Source organism: Anas platyrhynchos, chromosome 2 (genome assembly GCF_047663525.1).
Source record: "Anas platyrhynchos isolate ZD024472 breed Pekin duck chromosome 2, IASCAAS_PekinDuck_T2T, whole genome shotgun sequence".
Classification (NCBI taxonomy): domain Eukaryota; kingdom Metazoa; phylum Chordata; class Aves; order Anseriformes; family Anatidae; genus Anas; species Anas platyrhynchos.
The window spans coordinates 121,394,945-121,410,399 of NC_092588.1; the positions used below are offsets into that span (position 1 = coordinate 121,394,945).

Below are 15,455 nucleotides of genomic sequence, written 5' to 3' on the forward strand. Positions count from 1 at the left end.
AAAGATCATAACATTGCTTTTAATGAATTAATACATATATATATTTTTTTCAGGAAAAAGATAGAAAAGTAAAGTTGAAAAACATTTTAAAATCTTAAGGTTATTTTATTCTTTTATTCATTTTCTTTCTCTGTTAGAACCTGCCCTAAGTCTTGTCACATTCAAGAAATACATACTCAACTTTGCTTATTTATTTAAAATAACTTCACATACATATTATAAGAAGATCTGATGGTCAGTGTGACTACAATCAGTGATGTCACAACAAAAATGCTGGGAAAAAAGCCTCTGTGTGACCCTAACCAGTGATTCTTTTCTATATATGTAAAGAAAGAAATAAAAGGTAATATAAGAAAAGAAAATCCTTTGCTATGATTCATTTGCTATTAGATTTCACTTTGTTTCCACTTTAATTCATTGAAGGTGTAGATATTAAACAGACCACTCAAATAAAAACTTTAAAGAAAGGACCAGATGCCAAGCTTAAACCACTTAAATTTTATCCCAGTTGTCAGTATAACTTATAGACATTGTATATTAACATTATGGCAATGCAAATTTTAATCTCATGAAATTAATTTTTAAAATCTAGTGATTTTCAACTTGTGGTCTGTGGGTCTTCTAAGTGTTTGTAAAAGGTAAATAAGAAAAAAAATGTTGCAAACAACACTATTGTGAGGAATTGGGAAGGTTTTAATCATCTCTAGGGTAAAAACGAAAAAAAAAAAAAAAAAAGAAAAAAGGTTTTCAACCTTATGTTCAAACTCCCTTTTGAGAAATAGCAGGACTACATGAAGCGCTTAAATGTAAATAAATGTAAAATTCAGGTAAAATCTCAAACTACACAATCAAAATTTATTTTCTTTAAAATCATGAAAACATATGATTTCCCCTCTTCTACATCGTACGTTTTGTGAAAACCTTTTTTTTTTTTTAAAAAAAAAAAAGACCCCAATCAAACTCCAGAGATATCTTACCAATGATAAAAAGAATTTCCACTGCAATGTCACTGACAGTTGTGCTTCGAGTTGTAGACAGCTCATCATGGCCAATAAAGCAAACATTATAAGGTACAGTCACAGCAACATAAAACGTTGCCAGTAAAATAAGCCAGTCCCAGCCAGCTTTAAAAGTGCTAAAATGCAATAAAATGAATTTGGATTTTTTTGCATCTGAAACTTTGTATTCTGGAAATGCTGGTTTATCTACAAAAACATTCTGAAAAGAGAAAAAAATGTAATGAGACAAAACATTAATTTGATCACACAGACATTTTTTCTAATATAGCTTTTTTTTTTTTTTCCCCAAAAAATTACAAAGAAATATGACACTCAAATGCAGGCAAGAATTAAAATTGTAACATATCTTTCAAAAACACAAACATATTTACATATTATTTTAAACTTATGCAAATTCTTTGATTTTTTTTTTTTGAAGGAATTTTTGCTAAAAACAAATATTACAAATGCTGAAAGACAGATTATTTTTCACTGTTAGTGGAGATTTTTTCATCTTGAAAATCTGAATCGAAGAGTACTGTCTTTTAATCTCATAATTAAAATGCATCATAGAATTCATACATTATCTAAAAGCTACATTGATATGAAATATCGAGAATTTACCTGTAAAATAAAAATTAAAAATAAATTATAAAATGGATTTGATGTTTCCAAAATATTCAAAAAAGAAAAGTGGCAAAACATGTTGAAGAAAATATCCCAAACAAATTAAATTATTTTCTTAGAAGGAACAGAGATATAGGTTCCAATTCAAATGACTTGAGCATTATACCACGAGTTCTATTGTGGGTTTAGATTAGATTTAGATTAATTCACAATCTCTCTAGAGAAGCCTATTTTATGATATTTTTTCTTGTCTTGGCTTCATACTAACATTTTTAACAAGATCTTTTTGTTGCTAACACAGCAACAATAACCTCATGTTTATTTAGATACATGGTTCTGATGATGGAATAGCTTTTGTGAATGTTGGGGCAGGAAGAAGATTAATGAGGAATGGAATAAATAGAATCAGAAGGGGATGGAATCTTGCAAAATATTTCTTCCTCTGTTGGGTGAATTCTGACTAAAAAGCAATGATTTTCTGCCAGACAGGCTAAAGTTTTGTGTACATAAGGACATAATACTGCAAAATGGGAATAAACCTATAGAATGGAATAGAAATTGCTAAAGACAAAATATCCTTCCTATGCATATTTTCAGAGTTGTGAGAGATTGTTTCAGAGTAGGTCTAGCCTGGTCCCGTGGATTGGACAGCTAGTTGGAGAGTCCTGGCTTAGTGGTATGAAGGTATCCAGTTCACATGCCCTGAGACTGCTGTGAATCAAAGCACAATTAGTAAGAATTCTTTTGAAAATTCCAGTCTGATCGAAACCAAAATACTGAGGTAGACCCACCATAATATGGCTTTAGAACTTACTGCCTTCACTGTTAGATAATGTCTACCTTTGTCCTGTACCTTGAGTCTTTATCATCTAACAAAGGTCTCTGCATAAAAGACTTCAGTCCAACAAACAAGTTTTATAAATACTTAGCTTTCATCTTCCAGAGTTTAACTAAACCACTTGCCCTGCTGAATAGCAGCATGTAGTTCATGAATAGTCTTGAATTACTTACTAACAAAAATCTTGCTTACTGTCATTGTGCCCCCAATTAATGCTGTGCCAGTAATGAAGAGCCTTACAAAACAATATTGTGTATAGCAAGCTATGATTGCTTCTGATTTCAAAGTTACTAACTATGAATATAAAAAAAGACAACAGCATGACTCCAGACTTAATTACATTTGCGTTGTCTGTCATAACCTTTCTGTCTGTGCAATTCTTTTGAAATACTGATATCTTTGCCTTCTCCATTCCTAGTTCTCTCATGAAACTGGGGGGCTGAATTCTCATTGTTGCTACCATTGGTCCATTCTTAATCACAAAAAAGAAGAAAATGTTCCTCTTTTAATTTGAATTCAAACCCTTAAAATAAATTCACTAAATGAAGTAAATGAGTGCTTAATACACACATTTTAAATCAGTATAATATCATCTGCACAGGGATTTTGACAGTACAGGAAAGTCACCAAAGGATATTTAAAAGTCACATTCCTAAAAATATTGCTGCACTATAAAAATATAATATTCTGCAGCTTTTTGTTGTTATTTTTTTACATTTCTTTAACATTTAATATTTTAAAATATTTTTAACATTCTAAAGAATTTAACACTTTAAAAATTTTTTCAGCATTAATCTTTTTCTCTTTAATTTTTTTTTTTTAAATTAACATTTTTTATCATTTACAATTTACACTCACTGAAAGTGACTGTATGCCCCCTGAGACATATACCAGCTGTTTATTCTCATGTTCTTAGTCTAGCAAAGATTTTTCTGATATTAATTTCTAACGTAGTAATGTCTAGAGCAATGTATCTGTACTGCTGCTTAATTTTGGTGACCAATAAAAGGTGGTGGAACAACTAGATTTTCAGGGTGTTCATGATACATATCCTTTATCTACTTTTTCCAGGAGAAGAAGAGGAGACCATTTCTTTCTTGTGGCACTGTCATGGATTTTCAAAGGTGTTTAAATAAATATTTTTCTCTCTAGTTCAGAGATCATGGGATCATCAGCAAATGGAGTCAGGAGACCGACCGTATTTTTCGGGTCTGCTTTGTGACCACATGTCTCTCAGCATCTCAGTCCTCCTTTTTAACTTACAATTCCTTGACACATTTTGTCTTTTTACTTAAATTTTAAACTTTTTTTTATAAACATATAAGAATATAGGCCCTTACTTGGAGTTTTTTGATGCTAGTGAAAAACAAATAAACCAAATACTGTTCTGAGATTTTAAGAAAAACTGTTTCTGAGAAACAGTTCTGAGAAACTTAATAATGGGATTTTCCTGAGGTAAATGAATGTCTGATAGCTAAATACACTGTCTTGTTATATGAAGTTTAAAAATACAATAGTAGGTAGAACTGCACTTAAGTTTGCTTTACTCCTCTTGTTATGATATGATTAGGACATTTCTAAGATAACTACTGACCTTTTACAACACTTTTTTTTTTCTTCCAAAAAAGAACGGTATAAAGAGTACATTAAAAAAAAATAATAATTACACCTACATTATTAATTTTTAATTTGTTCTTCTCTCTTCTTTGTAGGTGTCCAGAGATATGATAAAGGACAGCTCTACTCCGTCTTCGAGCTGAATCAAAATGTGACCCAGCTCTTCCTCTTCCTTTCCATTTTTCTGTAGAACAGAAGTGAGAGTCCATTAAATCAGAAAATGACACTTCAGCCTTTGAGAGTTGTACTATTGACATTTTAGAATTTGCTATAAATAAGATTAAATATGCAGATTATACACACCTTTTTATACACCTATATATGCCTTTTATTGGTTTTACTTAATATTTTGCAGTTAAGAAAACAAAATCCCTCTCCTGAAGGGAAAATAAAAGTCACTGTTAAGTTTTAAAAGTCAAATGTCTTCACTCAATTCAGACGCAATTAATTCCATCATATGATTTCATAGGTAAGTTTACCAGTTCAGAACATGAAATCTTGATTACTGACAAGCTTCAAGAGTGCCTAGGATCTACCACTTCAAAGCAAACAAACAAACAAAACCAAACAAAAATAACAATTTACTTTCTCCTCTTGTAGTTTACTTTACAAAACTAAGACTTGTACTTGGCCTGCATTATATCAGAATGTGTTAATTTGCAAGCTTTCTCATTAGTAATATTCAAATTTTAATTTAAGTCTTTTAGATTTTTAATTTTCCTTCCACATGGTCATTGTCATAATCATTTGACTTTTTTTTTTTGTGTGTGACATAAAATCTACTCAGGTAAAAACTGGACACCGTTTTGAAAAGGTTTTATTTTATTTTATTTTTTCTATTCAGATATCTGTAACTGTCAGTCATGGGAAAAAAGAGTTCTTGCTTATACAGCAGTAAATTCAAGGTAACTCCGCTGACTCTGATGGAATTACAGAGAATTGACGCCAGGGTAAATGAAAGCAGACATTTTGCAATGTGTCAGGATTCAGGAAAAAAAGAAATTGTGCGAATAAAGGAAGAAGCTGCCTGTCAAAAAGGTTTAATTAAAGTCAACTCAATGCATACAAATTAGGGAGAAGGGGGGCCAGGGGGAAAACAAACAACACATTTAGTACTTTAATTTAGGCTGAAATTAACAAGAAAAATAGCTACATCTTGAAACCTGCCTATGAAAAGGAAGAAAGATTGGAATTATAGAAAATGGGTGCATTTTTGTCTCTACAAAGAAGCAGCATAAATAAAGAAAAGCTATAAGAAACAAAACTTTCCAAACTTTTTAGTGAAGAATGCTTCACTTAGTTCATGTAAGAAACCTCTCAAGATGATGATTTTTTACATGTCAATGAGGAGGAGAAAGGGTAAAAAAAAATAAATATACATGTTAAAAAAGCTGCACTGCAAATCAAAATTAGCGACTCGAAAGCTGTGGAAGGTGGAAGAAGAAGCCCCACACTTCATACTGCAGTTTCCTTATCTCCATTTTCTGTCTACAAAGCATAAAATTGCCAGAAACAAATAAATGTAAGACAAATTTGGAAAATGTTAAAAAAAAAAGACAACTTTTTTTTTTCTTTTAAACCTCCATCTCTCAATTATCAAACCATTTAAAACACAAACTAAATTTTTAAAATATTCATAAATTGTGGGTGAGTGCAGACTGCTTCTCCACTTCCCTGAGCAAAAAATCTGAATTTCTTGAATTGGGTCTCCATTGTAGGGTTGGATAGCTGTATATATGTTTGCCATTTCAGTTTAAAATCTTCAACACTTTTTACAGGCTTCATTTTCTTAGCTTTCTCAACCTAAATTGTCATGCTAGATGAAGCCAACTCTGCTGCCTTTCCAGGTAGGCATGCTTCAGACATGCTATCAGACATGTTGAGAAAGCAACAAACTATCTCAGACGAGGTTTTGGCTAGAAATATTTTCAGGACTCTTTCACCAAATGTTTTGTTCTCACAATTCCTTGTATTTAATACCGCTTAGGTCTTTAACCTAAAAAGCACAAGACAGTCCACCCCAGTATGCGGTGGATACAACAGCCTATGTGCATTGAGATCCATGCTGAGTCACGTTGCATAAAGCAGGCACAGTGCCTTCACGTAGAGTTTCTTTGAGTGCTTTCAGCAACCCCGACAATGCAAGGTTCTTCTAGCACAGCAGTCCATTCAAGCAGGTCCTCTTTCCAGTATTCAGTATACTCTATACAGTATTCAAGATATGGATACACAGTCGCTTTATGTAATACCAAAATAATACTGTCAGCTTTGTTCCTAATGGCTCCTAAATTTAGATTTGCCTTTTTCTCCTCTCCTCTCCTCTCCTCTCCTCTCCTCTCCTCTCCTCTCCTCTCCTCTCCTCTCCTCTCCTCTCCTCTCCTCTCCTCTCCTCTCCTCTCCTCTCCTCTCCTCTCCTCTCCTCTCCTCTCCTCTTTTTTTTTTTTTTTTTTTTTTTTTTTTTTACCCATTGAATACTGAGCTGAAAAGTATCCACAACTCCAACATCTATTTCCAGAATGGTAAGCATTACTACAAACATAATAAAAGTATGTACAGTCAGGTAAGACTATTTTTTTCCTATGTATTAGTGCTGCTGATTTTACACTTTCTGTCCACTCTTTAATAAAAGTTCCTTATAAGGTTTTCAATTTCATGTGCCACTGATCTTATAATATTTTGGTTTAGATGGATCCCATCTCTCCTACGTAAGTTTAACATTCCAGCTAATAAGAGTTCTGTATTCATTAACCTACTCAGGCTGTGGGGCTTGATACGGTACTTAGAATGACAGTAGTTGTATGTTTGCACAGCCAGTTGCTTCTATCACAGAGTGGTTCTCCATATCCAATTCACTGATCAGTATTCTGAAGGAGGTAGGTTTTTTTTTGTTTTGTTTTGTTTTATTTTTTTTTGTTTTTGTTTTAATATACAGCTGTTTATTACTGATATTTAAAAATTGTTATGTACCTAACAGATTCACTTTCCTTTTGAAGGATGTTAGACAAAAAGACACCACAGTGAATCCAACCAGCAGAAAGGCACTTTAAATGCTGCTGTTTTATTTTTATATTGTGCTTCTCATCTTCCCAAGTAGTGTAAGAAATCAGTGTTTTAGAAAAAGCTGTTTGGGGGTTCTGTTGCCTGGCATTTTTATACACTCCTTCCTTTGTGATGATAATCCCCCCTAAATAGGTGTTAAAAAGGATGTTTTGCAATTTAGTCTTAAGTCCCTTTTTAGTTGAGAAATATGGTAATATGTTTTTTAACTCTCTTGATGTTGTTCAATGCCTTTTCTGTTTCTTTAATGAGATTAGCTATAGCAACACAATCACATATGACAATCTCAGAAGTCTTTTTCCAAGAAAAGAAACTAACAAGAACCCTTCTCTGCCAATCTTACCACTACACTCATAACAGCTTGAGAACTCATAAACTTGTCATGCACATGAAAAGCACCAGAAAATGCAAATGCCTTTGTAGCCAATGACATTTTGTTTTATAAAAACATGATATATCAAGCTTACATCAATAGAAAGTGGAGATTTAATTCTTTTTTTTGTCCTTGCAAAAAAAGTCACAAATTCTGATAGGCTCCACTACGCTTGTGCTGCCTTAACAACACAATGCAAAAGAACCTGATTTACTGACCAAATTCAAACCTAACCTATGTCTGCTCTCCTTTGAATCACAACTGAGTAGTCAGAGAATAGCACTGAATATTCCTTGAAAAGCAAATCCATCCCATACATTCAGAACCATGTTAATCTTGAGCCATAGACTCATGCAATCTACAGTGAGTAACTCCAATGTGACCCAGAAATGTTACACTCACTCCATAGTAGACAAGCTGTGGCATGAGGGAGATCATGAAATAGATGTATTTTCAAATAGTGAACCTGCTCAAGCCAGAAATGTTGCATGCTACTGGAAAAAACAAACAAACAAACAAACAAAGTCTCATCATCCTTGATATTTTTCTTATGGCATTAATTTGTATCCGTTATGTATTATTACTAAAAAAAAAAAAAAAAAAAAGGAAAAGAAGAAGGGAAGGAGGCAGGAGGGAAGGAAGGAGGGAAGGAGGGAAGGAGGGAAGGAAGGAGGGAAGGAGGGAAGGAGGGAAGGAGGGAAGGAGGGAAGGAGGGAAGGAGGGAAGGAGGGAAGGAGGGAAGGAGGGAAGGAAGGAAGGAAGGAAGGAAGGAAGGAAGGAAGGAAGGAAGGAAGGAAGGAAGGAAGGAAGGAAGGAAAAAACACCACCACACACAAAATCCAAACCAAACTAACCAACCAAAAAACCTCCAACAAATTAGTTAAAAACACCAGCTACATTGGGTGTTTAACTGCTCAACAAGGTGTTGTATAACATCCACTACCAGTATGGATCTTTACCACAGAAAGTTTTGCATAGAATTATATATGACATGAAAGATTAACATCTAGTATCTCATTCATATTACATAGGAAAATCAAAAAGATTGATCTGTTTTTACTTAAGTAATCATATCAGAAATATTTAAATGAATAGTAGCAGTCTAGACAAAGATTTCTGAATCATCTTCCAGATTTCAGGAAATCAAATAAACTCATAAAAACCTGCAGTAAGCACAGTAAAAGGGAGTTCATACTAGACTGAAAGTGATTCTCCAGCATTCTGTGGGTGACATAACTAAATAAAAAGCTCAGAAGTGTATTGAAAGGAATAAACAGAAAATCCTTTATACCAAGAGTTTAAATTTTATAAGGCATCTGTAAACCCATGCAGGAGCAGGTGACACTGAAACATAACTAAATACATTTGTTGATTCTCTTTAGGAAAAAATAAAATGTCTACTTAATTAAAATAGATATTTTCCCTGTGGTTTGGAATAAAACAAGTATTTTATGCATCACAATATCTTTCAGAATGTTAGAGAACAAGCAACCTGCACTTCTTAAATTTAACTCAGAAGAGAACATACTGAAAATATGTGAATGACGTAGAGTAAAGCAAGGTAAAATATTCTGAGGGTTACATTTTTAAAATGCACACTTAAGTAACCGTATTCATGTAAAGTAGTTCTACCGCAGACCAGGACAAAGCCCTGGTCTAAAGGCTGGAGACTGCAAATTTGGATCTCTCAGAAGTATTTTATTTATTTATTTATTTTACAGCTTTTCACAGGTTTTGAGTAAATAGTGTGGATTGAAAAGACAGATTTCACCAGCATGGACAAGTCCATAACTGGTTGCTACATTCTTTTATTATTATTATTTTTTTTTTACAACTGCACAATCTAATTAGCTCCATGGCTCTATTCCATTCTCAACCACCTGATTGTCTCTGCTGTCTTGTTTGCTTGCCAGATGAGGCTGTAAGACTGACTCAGACACACTGCCTATCCTTTAAACAGTATAAACATTACTATATTAAGATGTGATGGACAGAAGGACGGAAGGACGGAAGGAAGGAAAGAAGGAAGGAAGGAAAGAAGGAAGGAAAGCTGATTTTGAGGAACACAGGATAAGGCATTATGAAAAGATTTTGAACAAACAGGAAAAAAAAAAAAAAAAAACGAAAAAAAAAACAAAAACAACAAAAAAAAAAACACCATAGGGAAGGCTGGAAATGAGTTTTTCTAGGTTTTTAAAAAAACTTTCACTAACTTCCAGGTATTATTCTCCAGGGTACACCACACCAGCAGTTGTCAGTATAAAGAAAACTGATACAAACGTGCTTTGTTATTAATGACAGGATAAAAGCACTACCGTGGCCAATATGCTGCAGGAGGTCTGTTAGTTTCATGACATATTCGTTCTGTCAACAACAGTCAAATGTTCATGGAACTATTAGCTGTATGGTGGATCCAAGTTAGCCTCTAGCCACTTTTTTCCTCTGTTAACTGATTAACTGATTCAATGAGAAAACGTACTTAATGCACATGCCAGCTGAAAAGCTCTAAATATTACAAAATATTTTCAAAGAGACTAATTTTTGCACAGAAACAAATGTATGATCTTCATCATTTTAATATTACACCTTCAGAGAACAATAAGAGAAAAGAAACAATGGTATACATTACTCCTTGTCTCATGTATTGGAAAGACTTTTAAACAGCAGTAAGCTTAATGAGATAAGTTGCTGATTCTTCCATCATGAAGAATTAGGAGGTGGAAGAAAGACACACAAAGACCAGGGATTTCTCTTTCTCTCTACCTCTACTTTGGTTGTTGAAGGGTCTGCATTCCCCCCCCCCCAAAATATATATTTTATATATTATATAATATATATATATTTTTTTCCCCAGAAGCTGGTATTTGGACATATTTCATAAAATTCAGAATTGAAACAAAAATAAAAATCCAAGTAGGTGCATCTTTCTTTGGCTACTTCTAACAATAGACAGATCCAACAGAACAAGGAAGGTAAAGTGATTTTAAGCTATTTCTGTTTGTTAACACTACTGCCTTCTCCCAGGTTTTACCTGAAAAATTGCAAAATCTCTAATAAAATAAAATACCCCAACTCAAAAAAAAATGAACAAAACTATTTCATAACTGCATTAAAATAGTTTATTCGCCAACTCATTATTCCACATTTATAAAGCGTTATTGCACTAGGGGAAATATAGTCATTTTGATTATGCTACTAAATTTGAAACATACCTTCTAATTTATCTGAAGTGACTATTGATATGTAGTCATACAGAACAAAATTTATTGTTAAATATTTTTTTGCTGGATTACTACTTATTATTCAGCTGTTTTTTTTTTTACACGTCTTTTATTTCCTGATTCTTAAAGTCATTGAGAAACTTGTCATTGACATCCACAAGCAATAGTGCATTTCTGTGCATGAATATAATATTTAGGGCCATAAATTCAATGAATTTAAAGTGCCTCATTCTATCCCCCCTTTTAATTCCATGATAATGGAATGATTAATGATTAATTAATGGAATGATTAATGATTAATTCATGTACTTTATTTACTGATATTTTTTACTCCAAAGTGTTTATTTATTTATTTTATTTCTAATCTGAAGTGGTGGTAGTTTCACACTCATTGATGTTTTACATATTAATTTAATAAATGATTTGCACAGAAGTTGATAATACAATATAAACTTGCTCACTTGGAAGGTTAAAATGAGAATAAAAATACCTGAGTAATTTCTACCTTATAATGAAAGCAAGAGTTTTGACAAATAAGGACTTGTTTTCTTAATACATTTATCTACAATTCAGAACCAGATCAGTCACCTATAAAAGCACTTTGTGGACAAGACAGTTTTTCCAAATGTAAGGCATGGGAGAAAGAGAGATTTTTGTTTTGTTTTGTTTTGTTTTTAAAGTTAGTTTAAAGAGCTAAAAAGAGCATATAAGTTCAAAAACCTGTCTGTTTTTATGTGGTCAATGAAACACCTACAAATTCTCTGATTTCTTCTCAAGGAATTATTTTTTCAGTATATGAAATGACAGGAGATGAAATAAAACTGTTTTAAACCTTGAAACTGTTTTTGTTACAGCTAGGCAGAACTTGCTTTTAATAGACATTATTTATGGAGTCTTTGTAGGACCTCAAAGTTGCTCGGAGGAGCCACTGCATGAACTAGTTTCAGTATAGCTGCAAATATAAGTGAATTCTGCAAATGTTCCAGCTACCCTTACTTGTGTTTCTGAAGACATGTACAATATACATCCTAGATCACTTAGTCTCCTAATTAATAAAATGTAAGACACCAGGCTATGTCTAGGCCTGTGAAAGTCTTAAGTTTATTTACAAGGTTCTGCAAACCTAACTCCCTCTATCTATCCTCCAAAACACAAATCATAACATACTGCACACACAACTTTGAAGATCTCTTCTAATTGGCAATGCACATACTGAACACATTTGTGTTTTTTTTTTTCCATGATGTCTGCTGTCAGTCTTACATGTTTGAACTAGCAAACTCTGAAAGGAAAATCTGAAGATATTTTCCACTGTCTGTCCTCAACATATTCCAACAACCAGAAAACCACCAAGCTGAAATACAGAACAGACAAAAAACTCCTACAAAACTCATCTTTTGATAACTTGTCTTTTAAAAATCTAGGGATGCTTGGATGAGTTTATCCAGGAACCAGTGAGTCAAATGGTAGATAATGCATTTGTTCTCTCATCCTTCCAGGATATTCTCCAGAATACATGCTGCCTCCTCAACATCTCCATATTAATTTGCTTAAGAATCATTTTTTTTGTTTTTCTTCTTTTTATTTTTTTCCTTTTTTTTTTTTTTTTCCTTTCTCTCTCTCAACATGTACTGCAAAGGACATTTCTTCCTCACCTCCATAATTTTAAAACTTTTTAAAACCACCATTTACTTTTAAAACTTGGTATAATGCTAAAGTAATGGCCATGAAGATCAATACTTCTACAGGTTCAAGACTCAAACACAACATATTTGCTTGCATAGAGAAGGTGCAAAGGTATATGCTCACATGTAAAAAAAAAAATAAATAAAAAGAGCAGAAAAGACAGCTCTATGTGTGTCTCCTGGGTGTTTGCACTCTTATGCAATGAGCAAGAGTAAAGCAGGTTCTCCTTACCGAGGACAAGAAATTCAGACTCTTTCTACTCTGATGGTCAGCCAGAAACAAAGTCATCCTTGAGAAGATGTAACAGAGTCAAAGAACAAAGGTTTCCATGACATGTAGCTCCTTTGAGCAGAGGAGTCAAACTATTCTGCTATCTCACCTCCTGTATTGACACAAGTGCACAATGTCCCATTCATCCTGAAACAATTCTACCTGCTTTAAATAATGTATATCCAGGTGACAGTACATCCCCTTCTAAATACCCTGTCTCCTGACAGGCATAATGTGTTTTCACAGAATCACAGAATTTCTAGGTTGGAAGAGACCTCAAGATCATCGAGTCCAACCTCTGACCTAACGCTAACAGTCCCCACTAAACCATATCGCTAAGCTCCATGTCTTTTAAAGACCTCCATGGATGGTGACTCCACCACTTCCCTGGGCAACCTGTTCCAATGTCTAACAACCCTTTCGGTAAAGAAGTTCTTCCTAAGATCCAACCTAAAACTTCCCTGGCGCAACTTAAGCCCATTCCCCCTCGTCCTGTCACCAGGCATGTGGGAGAATAGACCAACCCCCACCTCACTACAGCCTCCTTTAAGGTATCTGTAAAGAGCAATAAGGTCACCCCTCAGCCTCTTTTTCTCCAGGCTGAACAATCCCAGCTCCCTCAGCCGCTCCTCGTAGGACTTGTTCTCCAGGCCTCTCACCAGCTTCGTCGCCCTTCTCTGGACCCGAAAAAGTTTTTAAAACTAAGTTTTGTGCTCTGAATATTCACTGCTGTAGCTTGATCAAGAAGTATCTGAGAACAATTAAGCAGAATAAATCAAATCATTCTGCATGTTGCAAAATTTATTAGTAGAGACAATCCTTGTCCTCAGCAGCCTTTTTTTTTTTTTTTTTTTAAACACAAAAATATGGAATATAAAATGGTTGACATATGGTATTTCACTTTGGCACACTGAAAAGAACCACCTCTCCCTCCAACAATGTGTAATCAAAATAAATCTGTCTTCTTAGAAAGAATTAATAGGAAGTAAAAAATGGCTCACCATTTAAACCATATCACTGCAGCTTATTTTAATCCATGGTGGGAAAAGCGTCCAGCTTTTCATTCACAATTATTATTGGGATAAAAGCATCTTTTCCAACAGGAAGGCTAACCTGGCAGGGAAGCCTTTCAACTAGGAATGATGGGAGGAGACTAGATGACATATTTGCTGGGGGGGCAGGTAATTGGGAACAAACCTATGCATTAGGACAGGATGAGGGCCAGCTAGCAGGCAAGCAGCTTGGCAGGCAAAACCTGGAGGTTTTGGTAGCTACCAAGATGAGCATGGGCCAACAATGTGCCTGGTGGTAAAGAAAGCCAACAACACTGTCGGCAGCATTAGAAAGAGAGTTTCCAGCTGGTTAGGGGGGATGATCTCCTCAGTACTAGTGAGATTCATCGTAAATACTGGTTCCAGGTCCAGGCTCCCCTTTAACAGGAAAGAAATGGACACACATCAACACAGTGAGTCCAGCAAAGGGCCACAAAGATGACTAGATATTTGGAGCATCTAACACATGAGGAGATGTTGAGAGAGCTGGGACTGATCTGTCCAGAGCAGAGAAAGACCAGGAGGAAAAATAGTGTGTATAAATACCTGATAGAGAGAAATACAGAGGAAGCCAGACTTTACTTAGTGGTACCTAGTGAAAATACAAGAGGCCCTGGGCACAAACTGAATATATGAAATTCCATTTTAACATAAGGATTTTTTTTTCCACTTTGTAGGCAGTCATATATTGGAACAGGTTGCCCAGAGAAGTGGTAGAGTCTCCATCCTTGGTAATACTCAGGACACATACTAAGTTCTAGCTGACCCTGCTTTGAGTAGGTGAAAGGGAATTGGTGTAGACATTCTCCAGAGGTTCCTTCCCACATTAAATATCAGGTGATTTTCTGGTTAATATTTATTACTTATATTTTTTATACTAATGATGGAGTATATTTCTACAACAAACTTACAGGTGTGGCAACAAATGTAGTGCTGAAACCAAACTGACAATATTGAAAAGATGAGGGCTCTAAGAACGTTGCCATTAAATAGGGTGCATGATGTCATGGAGGGAAGTGATGGTAAATTAAGTTTTAAAACAAAACGGAACAAAATCAAAAACATGAGGTGCTGATTGTCACAGCACCTCTTAAGGACTGTGTTACACAAGTTTTTCCCTTTATCTTAAAAGAAAGTTTAAAGAAAAAGTCCTCTCTAATCATTGCATGATAGGACTAATTTCATTGGAAACTTTTATACAGAGGAAGAAAAGAAAAGAATCTGTTAAATTTGTATTTAAAATGAGACATTCAAAAGAAAAGGTCACAGACAGTGTCTGACATTTGGGCTGGGTAAAGGAAAATCAGGCAAAAAAGTGGACTTTTGCAGTCACATTGGCACAAAGGAGCAACTGAAGTTGTCTGAACACATGAGATAAAATAGATAAATGTGCTGCAGAAAATCAAGGGGAAATTCAAACAAATATCTCCTTATAATAAAACCATAAGTTTTATTATAACATGAGTAACAAAGGAAGTAACAACTAGGGATCACGAAGTAACAACCAGGATCAGAAAGTAGCACACAAGACAGCCAAACCTCATTAGTCATAAATTTATAGCAATTCTTAAAACTCAAGCTGCCAACACAGAGCAAAAAAAAAGAATGGGCATTTTCTGGTGTAATGCAACTCTGCATGAGTATGTTCACAGTCAGAACATGGTTGGGATCTAGAAGGAATATTAATTTTTAAATGTGTAACAGAAAACATGAGTT

General features: G+C 34.3%; 1 protein-coding gene across 1 annotated transcript in view; it reads right to left on the minus strand.

Moving 5' to 3' along the window:
- Positions 1-15,455, minus strand: part of KCNH8 (potassium voltage-gated channel subfamily H member 8) — a 181,222-nt gene that overhangs the window by 89,116 nt on the left and 76,651 nt on the right. Inside the window, exons 4-5 of the mRNA XM_005030018.6 lie at positions 4,137-4,264; positions 978-1,218 (exon numbers count right to left, since the gene is read on the minus strand). Of these exons, the coding sequence (XP_005030075.1) occupies positions 978-1,218; positions 4,137-4,264 (369 nt within the window). The remainder of the gene's footprint in view (positions 1-977; positions 1,219-4,136; positions 4,265-15,455) is intronic.